The sequence below is a fragment of the Scyliorhinus canicula genome, chromosome 4, assembly GCF_902713615.1.
Source record: "Scyliorhinus canicula chromosome 4, sScyCan1.1, whole genome shotgun sequence".
Classification (NCBI taxonomy): Eukaryota; Metazoa; Chordata; class Chondrichthyes; order Carcharhiniformes; family Scyliorhinidae; genus Scyliorhinus; species Scyliorhinus canicula.
Genome location: NC_052149.1, coordinates 227,573,338 through 227,594,159, shown reverse-complemented (window position 1 = coordinate 227,594,159; position 20,822 = coordinate 227,573,338). Strand labels below are relative to the sequence as shown.

Sequence of the window (20,822 nt, the reverse complement as noted above, 5' to 3'; positions counted from 1 at the left end):
CAACAGTGCAGAATCAGAAAATTACCTCCCCTGATTGGCGGAGCAAATAGCCCATCGCGGACAGTTCCCAGACCTCCACACAACAGCTTTGTTATGGTCCAGTGTGATGCTGGAATCGTTGACAAAGAGTCATCAGACTCGAAACGTTAGCTCTTTTCTCTCCCTACAGATGCTGCCGGACCTGATGTGATTTTTGTGGTGGTATGACTAGCATAGCTGCCTGCCATTGATGCAGAACACCGGCTTACCATTGGCCCTGGTCGGTCATGTGCCTCTCGACCGGTTGGTTGAGACCAGTCATGTGACGGCTCCCCGATTGGTCGAGAGGCTGAGTTAACCCCGCCTCCAGGGCGGGATATAAATACCCAGTACGCCCTGCGGTCGTCCTTCTACTGTAATCGACCGCAGGGCTAACATCTAGTAGATTAAAGCCATACTTTTGTTCAGCAACTCGCCTCACGTTCAATTGATGGAACATCAATTTTCAAGCATTTTCTCTTTTGTAAAAGTTACTTTGGCTCTACACTACAGCAATGGGTCTGGTCACCTGGTCTGTGCTGTTGTTTATGCTCCACATGAGCCACCTTTTGTTGAATTACCCTTATCCATCCTTCTATTCCTTTCGCACTCACATACTCAACTGGATTCCCCTTGAAGGTCAGTCCTTTGTGGTTGGAGATGTCACATTCTCGCACCCTCGAGGTGAATTTGAGCGACGACACACCGCCGTTTCAATCCACTCTTGTACGGACCTGGAATGGAGGAGAGCTGAGTGTGAAATGAGCGATTTCCCCGGCTTTCAACAGAGAAATCAAATTTCACTAACTATGGCTGCAATGCAACCCCCCTCCAACCCGTGTGGCCCCAATGGGACTGTGCGATTGCTGGGTTCGCGATATTGTTGTATGTGACAGTGGGATACGTTCCACTTCAGGTAATAACACAAGGGCTCCCACCCCCACACTCCTCAAAGGGGGTCACATTCAGCGAATTGCTTCAGACTGGTGAACGTTCGCGGGTAATGTTACAAGCCCAGCTCTGTCCTTGCTAACCGTCTGTGCTTCCTCTAAATTCTGTCTTCTCAGCCCCTGAATATCGCCTTCACGCACATCTACAGCGTCTTCCGCAATTTTGTGGGTCCCCCTCACTTCAAGACCATCTGCCGCCTGCTGGGTTACCAGGGTATCGCTGTGGTGATGGAGGAGCTACTGAAAATTGTCAAAAGTCTGGTAAATGATTGTCTCCGACAAGGGCAAGTCTAAAGAAAGGGTCAGCCTGCTTGTGCATCGAACACAGGACCCTCCAGTGCTGTACAGTCAATGAAGTACTTTTGAACTGTAATTACTGTTATAATGTCGGAAATGTGACAGCCAATTTGTGCTCAGAAACTGCAAAACTCTCACAAACAGGACTATGATAATGACGGGATGATATGTTTTATAGATGTTGACGGAGGGATAAATATTGATGAAGGCACAGGGGCAACTTCTGCAAACTTGGCTAACATTAGGATCCCGCCAAAGCCAACCCCTCGTGGCAGATTCACCGGTGGGGGGACCGTAAGGGGGCAGTGGGAGGGCCGGGTTTGTGGATTCAGTGGGAGGCCTAGGTGAGGCACGGGAGGGAGGGGATGCATCCCAGAGGGCTACATGTGCGTTTAATGCCTCCTGTATGATTCTGTGTCACAGTTGCAGGGCACCATCTTGCAGTACGTGAAGACCCTCATCGAGGTGATGCCTAAGATCTGTCGCCTACCTCGTCACGAGTACGGATCCCCAGGTCAGTGGACAGCAAGCGAGAGGTACCTGGCAATTGGCCCATGTGACTCTGAGCCAACCCCAGTCAAATCAGGCCGAGATGTGCAGTGAGGTGGGGCTGAGTGGGTGGCCGGGGTGTGACTGTTGTCGCTCACTTCACCCACCCCCCTCCAACCACGGTGTCTGCCTCACCCACACATCCTGGGAATGAATCCCACCCACGATTCTTCTGCCTCTGTCCTAAATCATGAAATTACAGAATAATGTAGCACAAAAGGAGGCCATTCTCCCCTGTATGTCTGTTCTGGCGCTGTCTGCTTAGTCACGCACTCCCATCTTTCCCCAAAGGCCTGCAGATTTCTGCAAAGCCTGTATTTATCCAATTCTCTTTGACAATTACTCTTCAACCTGCTTCCGTGAGCATTTCAGTGAATTCCAGAACAGAAGCAAACTACTTTTCTGTTTTACTTCATACACGTTTGGTTATGCACCACTTTCTAATGAATTTGAAATCCATTTGTGAAGTATCAGTTTAGATTACAGTGCACAGAGGAGATTATTCCCCCATGTGGGGCACTGTTGTATTGAGACATTTCTAATCTCCGGGTGGTTTTCCTCTTGTCTTGAACCTTTTGATGTAAGAAGTTGCCCGAAGGTGCTTGTGGGCAGCACGTTAGGTAGCACGGTGGTTAGCACTGTTGCTTCACAGCGTTTGCTTCCCGGCTTGGGTCACTGTCTGTCCGGAGTCTGCATGTTCTCCCCGTGTCTGCGTGGGCTTCGGTTTCCTACCACAAGTCCCGAAAGACGTGCTGTTATAGGAGCTGCTTTAGCACAGTTGGCGAAACAGCTGGGTTTGTAATGCAGAACAATGCCAGCAGCGCGGGTTCAATCCCCGTACCGGCCTCCCCGAACAGGCGTCGGAATGTGGCGACTAGGGGCTTTTCACAGTAACTTCACTGAAGCCTACTTATGACGATAAGCAATTATTATTATTATTATTCTGAATTCTCCCTTAGTGTACCCAAACAGGCGCCGGAATGTGGCGACGAGGGGCTTTTCACAGTAACTTCATTGCAGTGTTAATGTAAGCCTGCTTGTGACAATAAAGATTATTATTATTCACCAACAGGAGGGAAGTGGGGAGAGTAGAGATTGTGGGGAGTTAGAGAAAGGCAGAGGGCTCATGGGTCAGGATGGTATTGGACATAGAGGAGGGAAGCTGATGATAAAATATGAAAAAATGAATATCGCTTATTGTCACAAGTAGGCTTCAAATTAAGTTACTGTGAAAAGCCCCTAGTCGCCACATTCCGGCGCCTGTTCGGTGGGGCTGGTACGGGAATTGAACCGTGCTGCTGGCCTGCCGTGGTCTGCTTTCAAAGCCAGTGATTTAGCCCTGTGCTAAATATCACCTCACATTAAGTGAATGTCGTACTTTGAGGCAGCAGGTTTGAGGAAGTTGATGACAGGGATGGGGGAATATGAGTGAGAACACTCTTCAGGCAGAGTGACTGAAGGTGCCGTGTAGGGGAGGGGTAAGGGGCACAGTCAATTCAACCAGAGCAACAAAGATTATTGCTTACAAAACCTCTTACTCACAGGGTGGGGCTAAACTTGGCAGGAATCCTCACAATCCTGGATATGCTGCAGGAGGATAAGTGTCGTGAGGTGCCCAGGATGTGTCCAGTGATGAGGGACAGTGTTGCGAGGGTCAGTGTGATTGGAGGAAGGGTGATGTGGTCAGTATTGACAGGCCACGGGTCAGGGTGATTGGGTCAGTGTTGATGGGGGTCAGGGTGGGTCAGTGTGATAGAAAGTGTTTGATAATGTACTGTACAAAAGGCTACTGAATAAGATGAGCCCATGGTTTTGGCGTAATATATTAGCATGGATAGAGGATTGGCTAACTGATAGAGAGTTGGGATAAGAGGGGCATTTTCAGTATGGCATCCTGTAACTAGAGGTGTGCCACAGGGATCAGTTCTGGGCCACAATCGTTTACAATATATATTAATTACTTGGACGAGGAAAGTTAATGCACTATTGGCAAGTTTGTAGATGACACAAAAATCGGTGGCCACAAAGAGTCTACAGAGGGATGTCAACAGCTTAGGTGAGTGGGTAAAAACTTGGCAGATGGGAAATGCAAGGTTATGCACTTTGGTAGGTAGAATAAAGGAGCTGAATAGTAATCAAATGGAGAAAGACTGCAGAAAGCTGCAGTGCAGAGGGAGCTGGGGGTCCTTGTCCATATGTAACAAAAAGTGCAAGTTGAGCAGGTAATTGGTAAGGCAAATTAAATATTGGCCTTTTTTTCAAAGGGAATGGAATATAAAAAAGGGGAGTCTTGCTGAAATTATACAAGGCACTGGTTAGACCACACCTGGAATACTGTGAACAGTTCTGGTTCCCATACCTCAGGAAAGATGTACTGACATTGCAGACAGCCCAGAGAAGGTTTGCAAGGTTGATCCCGGATATGGAGGGATTTTATTATGATGAGAGGTTGAGTAGGTTGGGCCTGTACTCATTGGAGTTGAGAAGGTGACCTTATTAAGACATATAGGATTCTCAGGGGGTTTGACAGGTTAGATGTTGAGACGATTTGTCCTCTTGTGGGAGAGTCTAGGACCAGAGGACATAATCTCCGAGTAAGGGGTCGTCCATTTAAGACACAGATGAGGAGGAATTTATTTTCTCAGGGGGGCGTGAATCTGTGGCTTCTTTACCGCAGAGAATCGTAGAGGCTGGATCATTAAGTACATTCAAGGCTGAGATAGACAGATTTTTAATTGGTCAGGGAATCAAGGGTTATGGGGTGAAGGCAGAAAACTGGAGTTCAGGATTGTCATATCAGATCAGCCATGTTCTCATTAAATGGTGGAACAAACTCGATGGACCGAATGGCATATTTCTGATCCAATGTCTTAAGGTCTTATCAGGGGTTGTTGTGATTGGATCCATGTTGATGGGGGTCCGGGTGGGTCAGCGTGACTGATCAGGGGTCGGTTTGATTGGCTCCATGTTGATGGGGTCAGTGCAGCAGATCAGTGGTCAGTGAGATTGGGTCAGTGTTGATGGGGTCAGGGGTCAGTGTGACAGATCAGGGGTCGGTGTGATTGGGTCAGTGTTGACGGGGTCAGGGGTCGGTGTGTCAGATTGGCGGTCGGTGTGATTGGGTCAGTGTTGACGGGGTCAGGGGTCGGTGTGTCAGATTGGCGGTCGGTGTGATTGGGTCAGTGTTGACGGGGTCAGGGGTCGGTGTGTCAGATTGGCGGTCGGTGTGATTGGGTCAGTGTTGATAGGGTCAGGAGTCAGGGTGTGGGGTGTTATTGATCAGTATGATGGAGTTCAGAGATGTAATGAGATGATGGTGAAACCTTATCGATTGTAACCTGCCCTTTTCTGTTCCAGGAATCCTGGAGTTTTTCCACCACCAACTCAAGGACATAATTGAGTATGCAGAACTGAAGACTGACGTGTTCCAAAGTCTCCGAGAGGTCGGCAATGCAATCCTTTTCTGCTTGCTCATCGAGCAAGCCTTGGTAAGCATTGAGAAAGGGCACAATTGGTGGAAAATCCCAGTGTCGCTATTCCCAGGATGAGCGTGATAGCGCCATTCTTCCATGACTGGACAAATGATCCAGAGGAGGGATCTGTTACTGTTCAATGTTTAACGCCCGCCTGGTTCTGGAGACCAAGAGTATTGCAAACATTACATATAGCGGAGGCGTTTGAGATTTTACGGATTGCTTTGAAGCATTGAGATGGACCTGGAGCTAGAGAAGCTAACGAGGGAACTTCAGACAGCGAGTTAGCATTAGACAGGTGGGCTTCAATGGTATTGGAAGGATGGGAATGTTGGGAATGTAGGAGGAATGGCAGGATGGGGAGTTAGGATACTATAGGAAGGCGTTTTGACGGGAGGGTTGTAGGGCTGGAGGAGTGGGGCTTTGAAAGGATTGTTGGGGTGTTATTAATTCTCCAACCCATGAAGAAGCCGGAGGCTGAAGCCACGGGGGTTTTCACTAATAAGCTGGTAGATAATGGTTGGTGAATTCCAAATATTATGATTCTGGATTGAACCAATGTTGGTATTGGTGGGGTTTTTGCTGCTTTGTAAATTGAACGTGAATCCTGATTTCCGTGACCCAACTTTCTCTTACTTTGCAGTCTCAAGAAGAGGTTTGTGATTTGCTGCACGCAGCACCTTTCCAGAATATTCTACCCAGAGTCTACATCAAAGGTCAGCAGTTTCAAAGTAACATTGTGTGTCCATGACTGTGTGTCTGTAACTGTGTGTGTGTGTGTGTGTGCGTGTGTGCGTGTGCATGTATGTGTACCTCGGGCAGCACGGTGGTGCAGTGGTTAGCACTGCTGCATCGTGGCGCCGAGGTCCCAGGTTCGAATCCTGGCCATTGATCACTGTCCGTGAGGAGTTTGCACATTGTCCCCGAGTCTGCGTGGGTTTCACCCCCACAACCCAAAGATGTGCAGGGTAGGTGGATTGGCCATGCTAAATTGCCTTTAATTGGAAAAACTGAATTGGGTACTCTAATTTTTTTTTTAATGAATGTGTACCTCCATGTGTGTGTGCATGTATGTGCAACTCTGTGTGTGTGTGTGCATGTATGTGTACCTCCATGTGTGTGTCTGCATGTATGTGCACCTCCATGTGTGTGTGCATGTATGTGCACCTCCATGTGTGTGTGCATGTATGTGTACCTCCGTGTATCTGCATGCATGTGTACCTCCATGTGTGTGTCTGCATGTATGTGCAACTCCATGTATGTGTGTGCATGCATGTGTACCTCCATGTGTGTCTGCATGTATGTGCAACTCCATGTGTGTGCATGTATGTGTACCCCCATGTGTGTGTGCATGTATGTGTACCTCCCTGTGTGTGTGTGCATGTATGTGCAACTCCGTGTGTGTGCACTTGTATGTGTACCTCCATGTGTGTGTGCATGTATGTGTACCTCTGTGTGTGTGTGCTTGTATGTGTACCTCCATGTGTGTGTGCATGTATGTGTACCTCCATGTGTGTGTGCTTGTATGTATCTCCATTTGGGCAGTTTGGAGCCTCCGATCACTGTCAGTGTAAACAGCGACTCAGGCACAAAATGCCCCTTGAGTTAGGAAACAAGATTCTCGCTGGTGAGATCTAATTTTCCGATTCTTCCTGTCCTCGCCGGTCATGTAACTGGGTGGGAACCTCGTTCCCAAAAATTTTAATAAATGTAAATCTAATTAAAGAGCTTCCCAGCCACCTGATCACCTCCCCCTCACTGAATCACGTCGGTGTGAGGTTTACAATGGGGTATATACAAATGTCAATCTGTCAAGGAGAACCTGCCGGGGGCGCCAAAGTAAGTGTAGCGCCCGGGGGAGAGAGACGTGCCCTGGCACTGCCCCTGGCACAGGTTGACACGGCCCCGGGCACAGGTTTGGGGCAATGCCAGGTTGGCAGTGCCAGGGATGGGTCCTCCGGAGAGTCCTATGGAGGGAGTGGGTTCATTCCCGTTATGTGTGTTGGGGGGGATCTGATCCCTGTGAGGGTGGGTGGGGGGGGGGGGGGGGGGGTAGGTGGGGAATGCCGCTGATACTAGTGTGATGGGAGTGTAGGGGACCAGAGCCCCCGATACTTCTGTCCAATAGTTCTGTGGTGAGGGGAAGGTCGAGGGTCACCCCAATGCTTGTGGGGGGGGGTCCTCCGTGTCGGTTGGGGAGATTTATTTTTAGCGCTGATCGGGATGTCTTTCCAAGATGGCGGCCCGATGTCTGTGCAGTAAACCTTGCTGACTCTATCAGGCCCCCCTCCTCCGGAGTGACGGCATAAACCAAGCCCCCTAACTATCTGTGCACCGAGTGGCTGAAATTCTGGAATGAAAACTCGGCTGTGCAGCTGGAACGATACAGGCCGGTTTCCAGTTAGAGCCTGACGCCCTGACAAACCCGAGTTGATGTTATAACTAGGCGGAAGATTCCAGAATGGAACCCCGAGACGGCTGACCGCAACATTTTACATTTTTTGCTACAGTGTGGAGGGACCTGTAATTAATTTTAACAACAAGAAAAAATTTTATTTCTCCCCATGTCTGCGTGGGTCTCACCCCCGTAACCCAAAGATGTTTAAGGTTGGTGAATTGGCCATTCTAAATTGCTCCTTAATTGAAAAAAAGGAATTGGACATTTTAAATTTATTTTTTTTTAATTTAAAAAACATTTATTAAACATGGCAAAATTAGATTATTATATAATACTCCTTTACCCCAATCTCCCCCCCAACCTCCGCATATTAACAAATACACACAGAATTTATGATTAATTATGCAATGTACATTTTAAACTAATAATGATATCATTAACACAAGTACCTTTCAGCACACAGATTGGCTGTGGTCAAATACACACTCGCTTTGAACCCACGTTAGTGTCTATGAATTTCTTCTCAGAATTACCACGTGAGAGTTTCCGAACTCCACTCCCAAAAATACGCTTGAAAATATCTCACAATCCATTTTCCATTAGCGGTTTGCATTCCAAAACCCGGCCAAGATTTTCCAACAGACTCTTTTTTTAAAAAGCATCCACTCCACTTTTCACAATGAATCCAGTATCCAGATTTTGTCACTTCCCCTTTAGGATTTCTTTGCTTTGACTGTTGTACAAACTGTTCGCAATTGCTTTAAGTTGGTGACTTCTCTTTTTCATTCCGAACACTTTGTTTACTTCTCCCTGTGAATTTTCCTGAACAATACCTTGGTCTCTGTTCTCTTAACTTTAGTCTTCTTTCGACGTTCCTTATGTCCCAATTCCCAGGTTATCTGGTCTGTATCTGGTTAGAATGGCCGCAGTGCCGAAAGAGGTTATTCGGCCCAATGTGTGTGCACTGACCCTCTGAAAGAACACTCTACCCAAGCCCACTCCCCCACCCTAGCCTGTAACCCTGTGCATTGATCATAGCCAATCCCAGGAATGCTGAGAGGGAAAGTGACGAGGTTAGCAAGAGCTGGTGATCACAGATAACACGAGTCATAGGATGGTCTCCACGCTTTGGACAATTTGAAAAGTGATATTGGGTCAGTGAATTTCTCATGCAGCCAGTGGTTCAGGGGAGAAATGATGTGGATCTGTATAGGTAAGCAGCCAATGAGAGATCGGGACAGATCCTGGTGAAAGATTGAACTGGAAGAGTGGCAGAAGGCGTGGGGAAAAGCGGTGTGAAACTGGGTGTAATTTGGTGTTTTCTTAACAGAGGGAGAACGTTTGGAAGTCCGAATGAAACGCTTGGAAGCAAAATACGCTCCTCTCCATCTTGTTCCTTTAATTGAAAGACTGGGGACACCACAGGTAAGGGAGCGATGATCGTATAGCATTGTGTTCCCTAAACCCACATTACACTCAATCATTTTCCTGAGTCGATACGCAGCGGGAGACTTCAAGATACTCAGCCAGCGGGAGATACACTCGGTAGGAACCTCACCCAGCGGGGGACACGGTGGGCACCTCATCCAATGGCAACTCACGAACGGGTGACTCGCCCAATGGGAGACTTGTCCAACGGGAGACTCTCCCAGCGGGAATTTCACCCAGCGGAAACGTGACCTAGAAAGGACTTTCACCCAGTGGGCGAGTTACCCAGCGGAGGACACACCCAGAGGGGACCTTTACCCAGAGGGTACCTTTACCCAGAGGGGACCTTTACCCAGAGGGGACCTTTACCCAGAGGGGACCTTTACCCAGAGGGGACCTTTACCCAGAGGGGACCTTCACCCAGAGGGGACCTTTACCCAGAGGGGACCTTTACCCAGAGGGGACCTTCACCCAGAGGGGACCTTCACCCAGAGGGGACCTTTACCCAGAGGGGACCTTTACCCAGAGGGGACCTTCACCCAGAGGGGACCTTCACCCAATAGGAATCTCAGCCAGTGGGAGCCTCACCCAATGGGACACTCACCCAGCAGGAACCTTGCAGAATAGGACATAAACCCAATGGAAACCCAGCCCATGACCAGTCATGACACATTTCCTGCAATCTTCAGTACCGTGCCCTGGTCAATCACTAGCGTAACAGATTTTGCCACAAACTGACAGCAACTTTTGCAACGCATGCCTGTGAGACACACCGCCTGCTCTCTCGGCTCTGTTCCCACTAAACTGCTAACCGCTCAACTCTTCCAGCCGGCCCCCACGCCAGCTGATATTGTTCCGGGTTCTCTCTGCTTGGGTGCCATTCCTCACTCCTTCAAATCTGCCATCGTCACCACTCTCCTCAAACCCTTTGATGTCATCAGACTTGCAAACCTCCCTTTCCTCCCCAAAGTCCATGGACCATTCCGGGCAGCACGGTAGCATGGTGGTTAGCATAAATGCTTCACAGCTCCAGGGTCCCAGGTTCGATTCCCGGCTGGGTCACTGTCTGTGCGGAGTCTGCACGTCCTCCCTGTGTGTGCGTGGGTTTCCTCCGGGTGCTCCGGTTTCCTCCCACAGTCCAAAGATGTGCGGGTTAGGTGGATTGGCCATGCTAAATTGCCCGTAGTGTCCTAAAAAGTAAGGTTAAGGGGGGGGGGTTGTTGGGTTACAGGTATAGGGTTGATATGTGGGTTTGAGTAGGGTGATCATGGCTCGGCACAACATCGAGGGCCGAAGGGCCTGTTCTGTGCTGTACTGTTCTATGTTCTATGTTCTATGGAAGTGTTATTCCCTCCCAAATCCATACCTGTCTTTCCTGTGGCTCCGCGTTTCAATCGTTCCAATCAGATTTCAGCTCCTGCCTCCTGTAACAAAGCGGCAAATGGCATCCTCCCTGACTGTGACAAAGGTAATCATTCCATTTGTTACCAACCATCTGCATCCTTCAACATGGTTTATCAGGTCTTCCTCCTCCAGCTCCACTCCCAACATTATCCAGCCGGATGTGATCGGCCTCATCTGAGTCCGTTCCCAGCTAGCTAATCAGATAAAAGTGTCATCTGCAATGATTCTGTTTCTGAAAAGCTGCTCCTTGAAACCAACCTGTTTGACCAGGTTTTCAGCGACTATGCCTGCTGCCTCCTTCAAGTGACTTTGTGTGAAAGTATGCCTTGATTTACACTCCTGTGAAGCATGCTGGGACATTTGACTATGCTAAAGACATTGTGTAATTGCAAATTGTTGTTCTTGTCGCCAGAACATAAGGTAACGTAACAGATGGGACGTGGTGGCGGGGGTTAGTTTCCGCAAAGACCCTTGAATATCGGCAGACTACTCGCTGTTTGCCCTGTGGAGCGACAACCTGCAGGCCCACATTATCTAGAATTTTCCTGGCAATCTCCCCCCTTTCCATAAGATTTGATGCTTGAGGACGCGGCTTGACCTTTGCCCTGTGAGCCCCTTGCCGGAGCCGCGGCCTTGGGATCTCCAGCAGCCAAAGCAACGTGACCAGCCGACAGTGTCGGCCTCTGACGAGTTTCGTTCCTAAATAAAAATTGTTTTACCCCCCCAGAACTTTTCGCAGCGATGGAAAGACAATCTACCGGTCAGTGTAAGTAAACTCCATAAAACCTTTAGCTCATCTCAGCCGAGGTAGCCCCGGGGCTGGGGCAGCATCAGTCTTCGGGGTGGGAGAGGGCGGGAATTTGGGCAATATACCCCAACCAGAGTCAGGGTGAGTGGGACCCCAGTGAGAGTCAGTGTGTGTGGGACCCCAGTGAGAGTCAGTGTGTGTGGGACCCCAGTGAGAGTCAGTGTGTGTGGGACCCCAGTGAGAGTCAGTGTGTGTGGGACCTGTACCCCAGTGAGAGTCAGTGTCTGTGGAACCTGTACCCCAGTGAGAGTCAGTGTGTGTGGAACCCGTACCCCAGTGAGAGTCAGTGTGTGTGGGACCCGTACCCCAGTGAGAGTCAGTGTGTGTGGGACCCCAGTGAGAGTCAGTGTGTGTGGGACCCCAGTGAGAGTCAGTGTGTGTGGGACCCGTATCCCAGTGAGAGTCAGTGTGTGTGGGACCTGTACCCCAGTGAGAGTCAGTGTCTGTGGAACCTGTACCCCAGTGAGAGTCAGTGTGTGTGGAACCCGTACCCCAGTGAGAGTCAGTGTGTGTGGGACCCGTACCCCAGTGAGAGTCAGTGTCTGTGGAACCTGTACCCCAGTGAGAGTCAGTGTGTGTGGAACCCGTACCCCAGTGAGAGTCAGTGTGTGTGGGACCCGTACCCCAGTGAGAGTCAGTGTGTGTGGAACCCGTACCCCAGTGAGAGTCAGTGTGTGTTGAACCTGTACCCCAGTGAGAGTCAGTGTGTGTGGGTCCCGTACCCCAGTGAGAGTCAGTGTGTGTGGGACCCGTACCCCAGTGAGAGTCAGTGTGTGTGGGTCTGTACCCCAGTGAGAGTCAGTGTGTGTGGAACCCATACCCCAGTGAGAGTCAGTGTGTGTGGGACCCGTACCCCAGTGAGAGTCAGTGTGTGTGGGACCCCAGTGAGAGTCAGTGTGTGTGGGACCCGTACCCCAGTGAGAGTCAGTGTGTGTGGAACCTGTTCCCCAGTGAGAGTCTGTGTGTGTGGGACCCACACCCCAGTGAGAGTCAGTGTGTGTGGGACCCACACCCCAGTGAGAGTCAGTGTGTGTGGGACCCATACCCCAGTGAGAGTCAGTGTATGTGGGACCCACACCCCAGTGAGAGTCAGTGTGTGTGGAACCTGTACCCCAGTGAGAGTCAGTGTGTGTGGAACCCATATCCCAGTGAGAGTCAGTGTGTGTGGGACCCACACCCCAGTGACAGTCAGTGTGTGTGGGACCCACACCCCAGTGAGAGTCAGTGTGTGTGGGACCCACACCCCAGTGAGAGTCAGTGTGTGTGGGACCCACACCCCAGTGAGAGTGTGTGTGGAAACCGTACCCCAGTGAGATCGGTAGAGAAAATGAAGGACGGAAGGGGGTGGGGTGAGGAAGACAGGACCTTGGGAAAGTTGACATGGAGGGAATCTACTGCCTTACATTGGGCTTGTGTGCCAACTGTACTGAAGGGGTAACAATTTTTTAAAGTTGTGAGTGAGGTGTATAGTATGGGTGTCCGAGCACCCTTTGGACTGATACAGAGACTAGGGGCGAGTGGGAAATGCTGCTGTTCCCAGCTGCACTCAGCAGATGAGCTAAAGAAGTTGATCTAAACGAGGAAGGTATTTGTTTAACTGCGTTGTGTAGAAGTAATCGGGCCGATGTGTGGTGCTGGTTTAGAATATTTTGCAGCTTGATGGCTGGAGCTAGTTTCTAGCCGTGTTACCTGTGTTCATGTTGTGTGTCCGTGTCTGCAGCAAATAGCGATTGCCCGTGAAGGGGACCTTCTCACCAAGGAGCGCCTGTGCTGCGGGCTGTCCATGTTTGAGGTGATCCTGACCCGCATTCGGAACTACCTGCAGGACCCGGTGTGGAAGGGGCCACCCGCGACCAATGGTGTCATGCATGTAGACGAGTGCGTGGAGTTCCATCGGCTGTGGAGCGCGATGCAGTTCGTTTACTGCATCCCCGTTGGGACGAATGAGTTCACGGCGGAGTAAGTGTCGGGTCGTCAAGCATGAACTGGCAGGAGGGAGGGAGGCACGACCCAGAGCGCAATAGAGCAACCGGGTCCACGTGATGCACTGGCACCTGTGTACTTGTGATGCACACTGGCACAAATGGACATGTAAGAATACAAATTGAAGCAGGAGTAAAAGATCGAGCCTGCTCCGCCATTCAATATCATCATGGCTGAACCTGGACTCCATTTTCCTTCCCGCTCCCCATATCCATTAATTCCCAGGACACCACAAATCCGTCCACCCCAGTCGGTTCAGCGATGGAGCATCACTACCCTCTGGGGTGGAGAATTCCAAAGATTCACAACTCGTTGAGTGAAATAATTTCTCCTCATCTGAGTCCCAAATGATCGGCTCCTTACCCTGAGACTGTGGCCCCGTGTTTGAGATTCCCCGACCAGTGGGAACGATCTCTCAGCGTCCACCCTACCAAACCCCTTCAGAATCCTCCACCTTTCAGTGAGGTCGTCTCCCATTCTCCGAAACACCAGAGAATAGAAACCCACTTTACCCTCTCGTCGTAGAGACAATCCCCTCATTGCCGTGACCCGTCTGGAAACATGGAATCCTGACAGTGCCATTCGGCCCATCAAGTCTGCACCAACCCTCTGAAAGAGCACCCTACTCCTCCACCCCAGCCCCGTAACCCTAAAACACCGTTGGACACTCAAGGGCAATTTATCGTGGTTAATCCACCTAACCTGTAGATATGTGTGAGGAGACCGGAGCACCTGTAGAAAACCCACACAGACTCAGGGAGAACGTGCAAATTCCACACAGGCAGTAACCAGGGATCGGAATTAAACCCGGGCCCCTGCCTCTGTGAGGCAGCAGTGCTAACCACTGTACCGCCGTGCCACCCTCGTGAACCTTCTCTGCACTGTCTCCAAGGCAGGTATGTCCTTCCTTAAATGTGGAGACCACATGTACTGCAGCCATTCTGGAAGATCGCCATCTTCTCAATAAATTATGGCCTAGTCAACAACACCTAAATCCCAAGAATGAATAAAATAAAATCACACAGTACTCCACATGTAGCCCAGCCGAAACCCTGTACAACTGCAGCAAAACTTCTTTATTGCTCTGTTTCAATTCCTTTGCAATAAAGGCCAACATGCAATTTGCCTTCCTGTTTTTTAAAAAATATTTTTAAAAATAAATTTAAGAGTACCCAATTATTATTTTTTTCCAATTAAGGGGCAATTTAGCGTGGCCAATCCACCTACCCTGCTCTTTGGGTTGTGGGGGTGAAACCCACACAGACACCGGGAGACCCAAACTCCACACGGACAGTGACCCGGGGCCAGGTGCGCAATGTGCCTTCTTGTTTGCGTGCTGCAGCTGTGCGATCACACACTGGCGCCTGGCCTGTGCACACTGACCCGCCGCCATACACATTCACCCGCGTGGTGTTGCCAAACCACAATCAGGAGCTGGACGCAAGGACACTTTGGCCGCTAGGCCTGATTCCTGCAATTTCCAGTCAGGTCAGCATTTATTACCCACAGGGTTTGGTGGCAGGGTCAGCATTTATTACCCACAGGATTTGGTGGCAGGGTCAGCATTTATTACCCAGAGGATTTGGTGGCAGGGTCAGCATTTATTACCCAGAGGATTTGGTGGCAGGGTCAGCATTTATTTCCCAGAGGATCTGGTGGTAGGGTCAGCATTTACTGGGGCTGGTTTAGCACACTGGGCTAAATTGCTGGCGTTTAAAGCAGACCAAGGCAGGCCAGCAGCACGGTTCAATTCCCGTACCAGCCTCACCGAACAGGTGCCGGAATGTGGCGACTAGGGGCTTTTCACAGTAACTTCATTGAAGCTTACTCGTGACAATAAGCGATTTTCATTTCATCATTTATTACCCAGAGGATTTGGTGGTAGGGTCAGCATTTATTACCCAGAGGATTTGGTGGTTTAGCTCACCAGGCTAAATCGCTGGCTTACCAAGCAGGCCAGTAGCACGCTTTGATTCCCGTACCAGCCTCCCCGGACAGGCGCCAGAATGTGGCGACTAGGGGCTTTTCACAGTAACTTCATTGAAGCCTACTCGTGACAATAAGCGATTTTCATTTCATAGGGTCAGCATTTATTACCCAGAGGATTTAGTGGTAGGGTCAGCATTTATTACCATGGCATTTGGTGGCAAAGCGAGAATTTAGTACCAAACCCTGGTTGCCCTGAGAAGTGATGGGTGCTTTTTGGGTGCACATCTTTGGGTTTTGGGGGTGAAACCCATGCAGACACGGGGAGAATGTGCAAACTTCACACAGACAATGACCCGGGGCCGGGATTGAACCCGGGTCCTCAGCACCGTGAGGCAGCAGTGCTAACCACTGTGCCACCCTGCCGCCCCTGATCAGCGAACAAGTAATTTTCACTGGCGCCAAATTTTTAATTTCCGGTTTTTGAAACCAAATTCAAATTCTCAAAACTAACCACAGTGGAATTTGAACTCGCGACTTTAGTGTTTGTTTTGTCTTTACACAATTATTATAAAATTCCGCTGAGTAACCCCATCCAATCACCACAGCCCTCGAATTCATCCTCACATCAACCGTCTGATTCCTGGGATCCCCCCCCCCCCCCCCCCCCACCCGCTCAGAATTCCCTTCCTCCTCGGGATTGGTGGACTAAAGGTACAACAGCCTTCCTGTCCTCGTGTACTAAAAGCCTACCTTTCTATAGCGCCTGGCACTAACTCGGCCAGTGAAATTCTCTTGGCAGGGTCACTGGTGCAGTTTAGTGAAGCATGACAGTCAATTCTCAAACATAACGCTTCCACAGACAGCAGTGAACCATTTAATCATGAATCATGGATAAGATCGAACAAACTTCCCAATTCAAATAAAAAAAAATCATGCACTTCCATTAGCATCATTCACCACCTCAGAAATGCCCAAGTCACTTCACAGACAACAAAATAGTTTTGGTGTGCAGTCACTGTTGGAATGTAGGTTAATTGGGGCAGCAGCGTAATGCAGGAATGTCTGATTTACTGTCTCTGGTTCCTCCCTCAGGCAGTGTTTCGGGGATGGTTTGAACTGGGCTGGATGTTCCATCATCGTCCTTCTGGGACAACAGCGACGCTTTGACTTGTTTGACTTCTGTTACCACCTGCTGAAGGTTCAGAGGCAGGATGGAAAGGATGAGATTATTAAGAACGTGGTAAGTATCTGACCCCTAAGCAGCATCAGTTCAGGCCTCGGAATCCAGCAGGGGCTGAGGCGGTGGTCATTTGTCTGCGGGAGGAAAGGGAGGGGAAAGTGGGAAGAGAGTCAGAACTTGGGTTCCCACCATGATTAATTTATGGCTTGGTATCTGGCCGTAGAAGCAGGATATCGACCATTAAACTACGCCCCCCGCCCCCCTCTTGCCCCACCTTTGCGCAAGCGGGAACAGCTGGACAAAGGCTTGGGATGCTCCAGATGTTCCATCCATGTTTCCTTGATCTCAGTGATCCTTCTCCGTGCCCAGAGTCAGTTTGGGTTTCCTTTCAGTCCCTAGGGACAGGTCTTCTTCCACCGGCAACGGGAGAATCCCAGAACCCGTGGCCACGCAGAATCTGTGATCAGCATTCCAGACAAAGGGCAGGATTCTCCGGCTCACCAGTCCCCTATTTCTCGGCCGCGCGCCGCTCACTGGCGGCAGGATTCTGTCTTTCCGCTGATTGTCGATGGGATTTCCTGTTGAAACCACCCCACATCTCCGGGGAGCCGGCCGGCAGGAATAGTGAATCGCGATGAGCAGAGAATTCCGGCCAAAGGCTAATACAAGAATGGAGCCAATCGGGTTTTAATAATAATCGCTTATTGTCACAAGTAGGCTTCAATGAAGTTACTGTGACAAGCCCCTAGTCGCCACATTCTGGCACCTGTTCGAGGAGGCCGGTACGGGAATTGAACCCGTGCTGCTGGCATTGTTCTGCATCACAAGCCAGCTGTTTAGCCCAACTGTGCTAAACCAGCTAATGGTTTACAGTAAATTCTACATTTACTGTAGAATGATCTATATCCAGCTCATTTACATAGATACATAGCAGAAAGGAGCAGGAGGAGGCCTTTTGGCCCTTCAAGCCTGCTCCACCATTCATCACAATCATGGCTGATCATCCAACTCAATCGCCTAATCCTATAGATACATAGCAGATAATTTACATAGAATTTGCCAGACAGCCAGAGGCCATTCATTCCAAATAACACCAACCAGTTTTTAAGTGCCCCCACCAGCTTTTACCCTACTTCATCTAATGCATCGCCCTCTGGTCCTTTCTCCTTCATACACTTATCTCCTTCAATGCATTTATAGTTTCCCCTCAGCTGCTCTTTGTGTTGGTGAGTTCCACATTCCCACCATCCGCTGTGTGAAGAGGCTTCCCTCAAATCCGCTATTGGGGTTATGAGGCGACCTTTACCTTTGACCTTATGTATGATTAAGGAGTGATCTAATTGAGGTGTTTAAGATGATTAAAGAATTTGATAGGAAAGATAGTTGGTGTCAGAGCCCAGAACAAGGGGGTATAATATTTTCTTTTTAAGAGTATCCAATTCATTTTTTCCAATTAAGTGGCAATTTAGCGTGGCCAATCCACCTAGCCTGCATATCTTTGGGTGGTGGGGGCGAAACCCACGCAAACACGGGGAGAATATGCAAATTCCACACGGACAGTGACCCAGAGCTGGAATCGAACCTGGGACCTCAGCGCCATGAGGCCACAGTGCTTAGATTACCCAATTATTTATTCCAATTAAGGGGCAATTTAGCGTGGCCAATCCACCTACTCTGCACATTTTTGGGTTGTGGGGGCGAAACCCACGCAGACACTGGGAGAACGTGCAAACTCCACACGGACAGTGATCCAGAGCCGGGATCGAACCCGGGTCCTCAGCGCCGTAAGCAGCAGTGCTAACCACTGCGCCACCGTGCTGCCCGAGGTATAATCTGAAAATGAGAGGCAGGCCATTCAATGATGTCAGGAAGCGTTTCTTCACACAGAGGACCTTGGAAATCTCAAACCGTTTCCTCTTGGAAAACAAATGTCAAGGATTGGGGGGGGGGTCAACTGGAACTTTCAAAACTGAGGTTTGTAGATTTGTTCTTCGATAAGTGTATTAAAAGTGACATAACCAAGGCGAGGTAGGTGGGGATCAGCTGTGAACCAGTCGAATAGCAGAGCGGACTTGAGGGGCTGAATGGCCCACTGCTTTTCCTGTGTCAGCGTGTTCTTGTGTCTGAGTCTTGTTTATTCTGCGTTCCTACAGCCCCTGAAGAAGATGGCGGACAGGATCAGAAAGTACCAGATCTTGAATAACGAGGTTTTCGCCATGTTGAACAAGTACCTCAAGTCGGTGGAGAATGACAGCTCGACAGTAGAGCACGTGCGCTGCTTTCAGCCGCCAATCCACCAGTCCTTGGCCACCACCTGCTAGGAGTAACACCGGCCCCGGTTAAACACCCCGGATCAGCCAGAGTTGCAAAAGTGGAACTGAGTTCAAAGTTGTTGTGGAGCAAATTCTGGTTTTGGTTTCAGTCATATCTACGTTCCCTGGTGATCCTGAACGAGGTCACTCCCAGCCTCTCCTCGCCATTTCATTTCAGCTGAGCCATTTGGAGACAAAAACAACATATCCATGTAGCCTCTTCCCAGCCAATTGCAAAGTTGAGCTGCTTTTTTTTTCTTGGAGGTGAAATTAAGTTGACTGATTCAGATGAGAACAACTGAGCTGACGGTGTTTTTATTGGTCATTTCTCCTACATGTTCTGTCCTGCCCACCCAACGTGCCCTCGGGCGGTTCATGCCGTGTTGTTGTCACCTGGCGCTCCCTGGGCACCAGACCTTGCCACCTGCCATATCTAAACACTTGAGCTCTGGTTAACAGTGCGATGGGGAATCCCCGAGGGCTTCACAAGTGTTGTCAGAAATCATGAACATGTTGGAAAATCCCGATGGAATTTTCAGGTCATCCAGCCTGTCACTCCACAAACCATCCCCTTAAAAGGCTTCTATGATTTGGGCACTTGGAGAAAAGCGTTCTGGAGTCTGAACTTACATTCCTGTGGCATCTTTCAGATGCTCCGGATATTGCAAAGTGATTCACAGCCAATGTTCTAGTCCAGGAAGTCAGCTGGTGAATGATACAACTGGAACCAATCATTACCCATTTTAATATTTATTTACGGCGTTGCAAATTACAGGCGTACACATCCTATCATTTCAGTCTGTGTCAATTTACAAGGGCTCAAGTCAATGTCTAGGTAATACCCACCACCTTCATATAATTAAATGTAATTAATATAAAATAACAGCCAAGTACTTCTTGAAGTATAGCTACTGTTATTAAGTAGGAAACTTGTGCAGCAGACTCCCACAGTCAGCAATGGAATTATTGATGAGATCCTTTGTTTTGTGGTCCTGGTTTTGGAATCAATGATGGGCAGGATGAGAACTCCCCTGCTCTTTGAAACCTGACATTGGATCGTTTACCTGAGAGGGCAGATGGGGCTTGATTTAACATTTCTCCTGAATAGAGGGACCACTGACGGAGCAGTACTCTCAGTTACTACACTAGGAATGTCGATCTGGATTCTGAGTCTCTGAAATGGGATTTGAAACCATGACACCCTGACTCAGGTTCAGAAATTGCAGCTACAAACAACGTGTGGACGAACGGGGCGGTATTCTCCGCTCCCGGGACGAAGTGCCCGCGCCATCGTGTATGCCGTCTCGTTTCACGACGGCGCGAACAGGTCCCGGGCACGACCTATTTAGGCCAGCACGGCGCTTGGAGTGGTTCACGGCACACCAGCGTCCCATGCACAGTTGGGCTGCGCCATCCTGCACATGCACGCGTGCCGGCCCCTCACCAACATGGCGCCGGTGTTCTGGTGCTGGCCGCGGAAGGAGGTAGGCCCGGGGTGGGGGGGTAGAGTCCGGCCCGCCGATTGGTGGGCCCCATCGGAGCCCCCCCCCCCCCTTCCGGTGAAGGAGCCCCCCTCCCCCCTCACAGGCTGCCCCCCCCCCAACGTTCCCGCACAGTTCCCGCTGGGTGCGACCAGGGGTGGACGGCGCCAGCGGGAACCTGTCGTGTCGGAGCAGCCACTTGGCCCATCCGGGCCGGAGAATCGCCGCTCGCCGTTTGCGGCGATTCTCCGAGCAGCCCCCCGCGATTTGCATGCCGCTGGTTTTGGGGGGGGTGGGAGAATCGTGTGCAGGGGTCGGGGTGGCGTGGCGCCCTGGCGATTCTCCCCCCCGGCGTGGGGGGGGGGGGGGGGGGTAGAATACCGCCCATGGTTAAAGGCTTTACCACTTCCTGTCTAAATTCACCACACGTCAGCTTGCAATTCCACGATTCATTCACACTTCACAGCTATTCATCTCAAGGGGGCTTAATCTTACAATAAAGTAATAGTTAATAAATAAATTAAATTCAAGTTCAAAAAGAAAGGGGAGATTTTCCTGTGTCTGCCAGACCGTCAGATACAGTGGTGCAGACTAGTCAGTCAGAGAATGTTT

At 49.9% G+C, this 20,822-nt stretch overlaps 1 protein-coding gene across 1 annotated transcript in view; it reads left to right on the top strand.

Annotated features, from left to right (window-relative positions):
• The window catches only part of cyfip2 (cytoplasmic FMR1 interacting protein 2), a 133,504-nt gene extending 114,483 nt beyond the window's left edge, over positions 1 to 19,021 (top strand). Inside the window, 9 exon segments of the mRNA XM_038793554.1 lie at positions 1,086 to 1,229; positions 1,689 to 1,779; positions 5,172 to 5,302; positions 5,931 to 6,003; positions 9,016 to 9,110; positions 11,245 to 11,283; positions 13,046 to 13,284; positions 16,330 to 16,477; positions 18,571 to 19,021. Coding sequence (XP_038649482.1) covers positions 1,086 to 1,229; positions 1,689 to 1,779; positions 5,172 to 5,302; positions 5,931 to 6,003; positions 9,016 to 9,110; positions 11,245 to 11,283; positions 13,046 to 13,284; positions 16,330 to 16,477; positions 18,571 to 18,738 — 1,128 coding nt within the window. The 3' untranslated portion in view covers positions 18,739 to 19,021.
• The last annotated feature ends 1,801 nt before the right edge of the window (positions 19,022 to 20,822 follow it).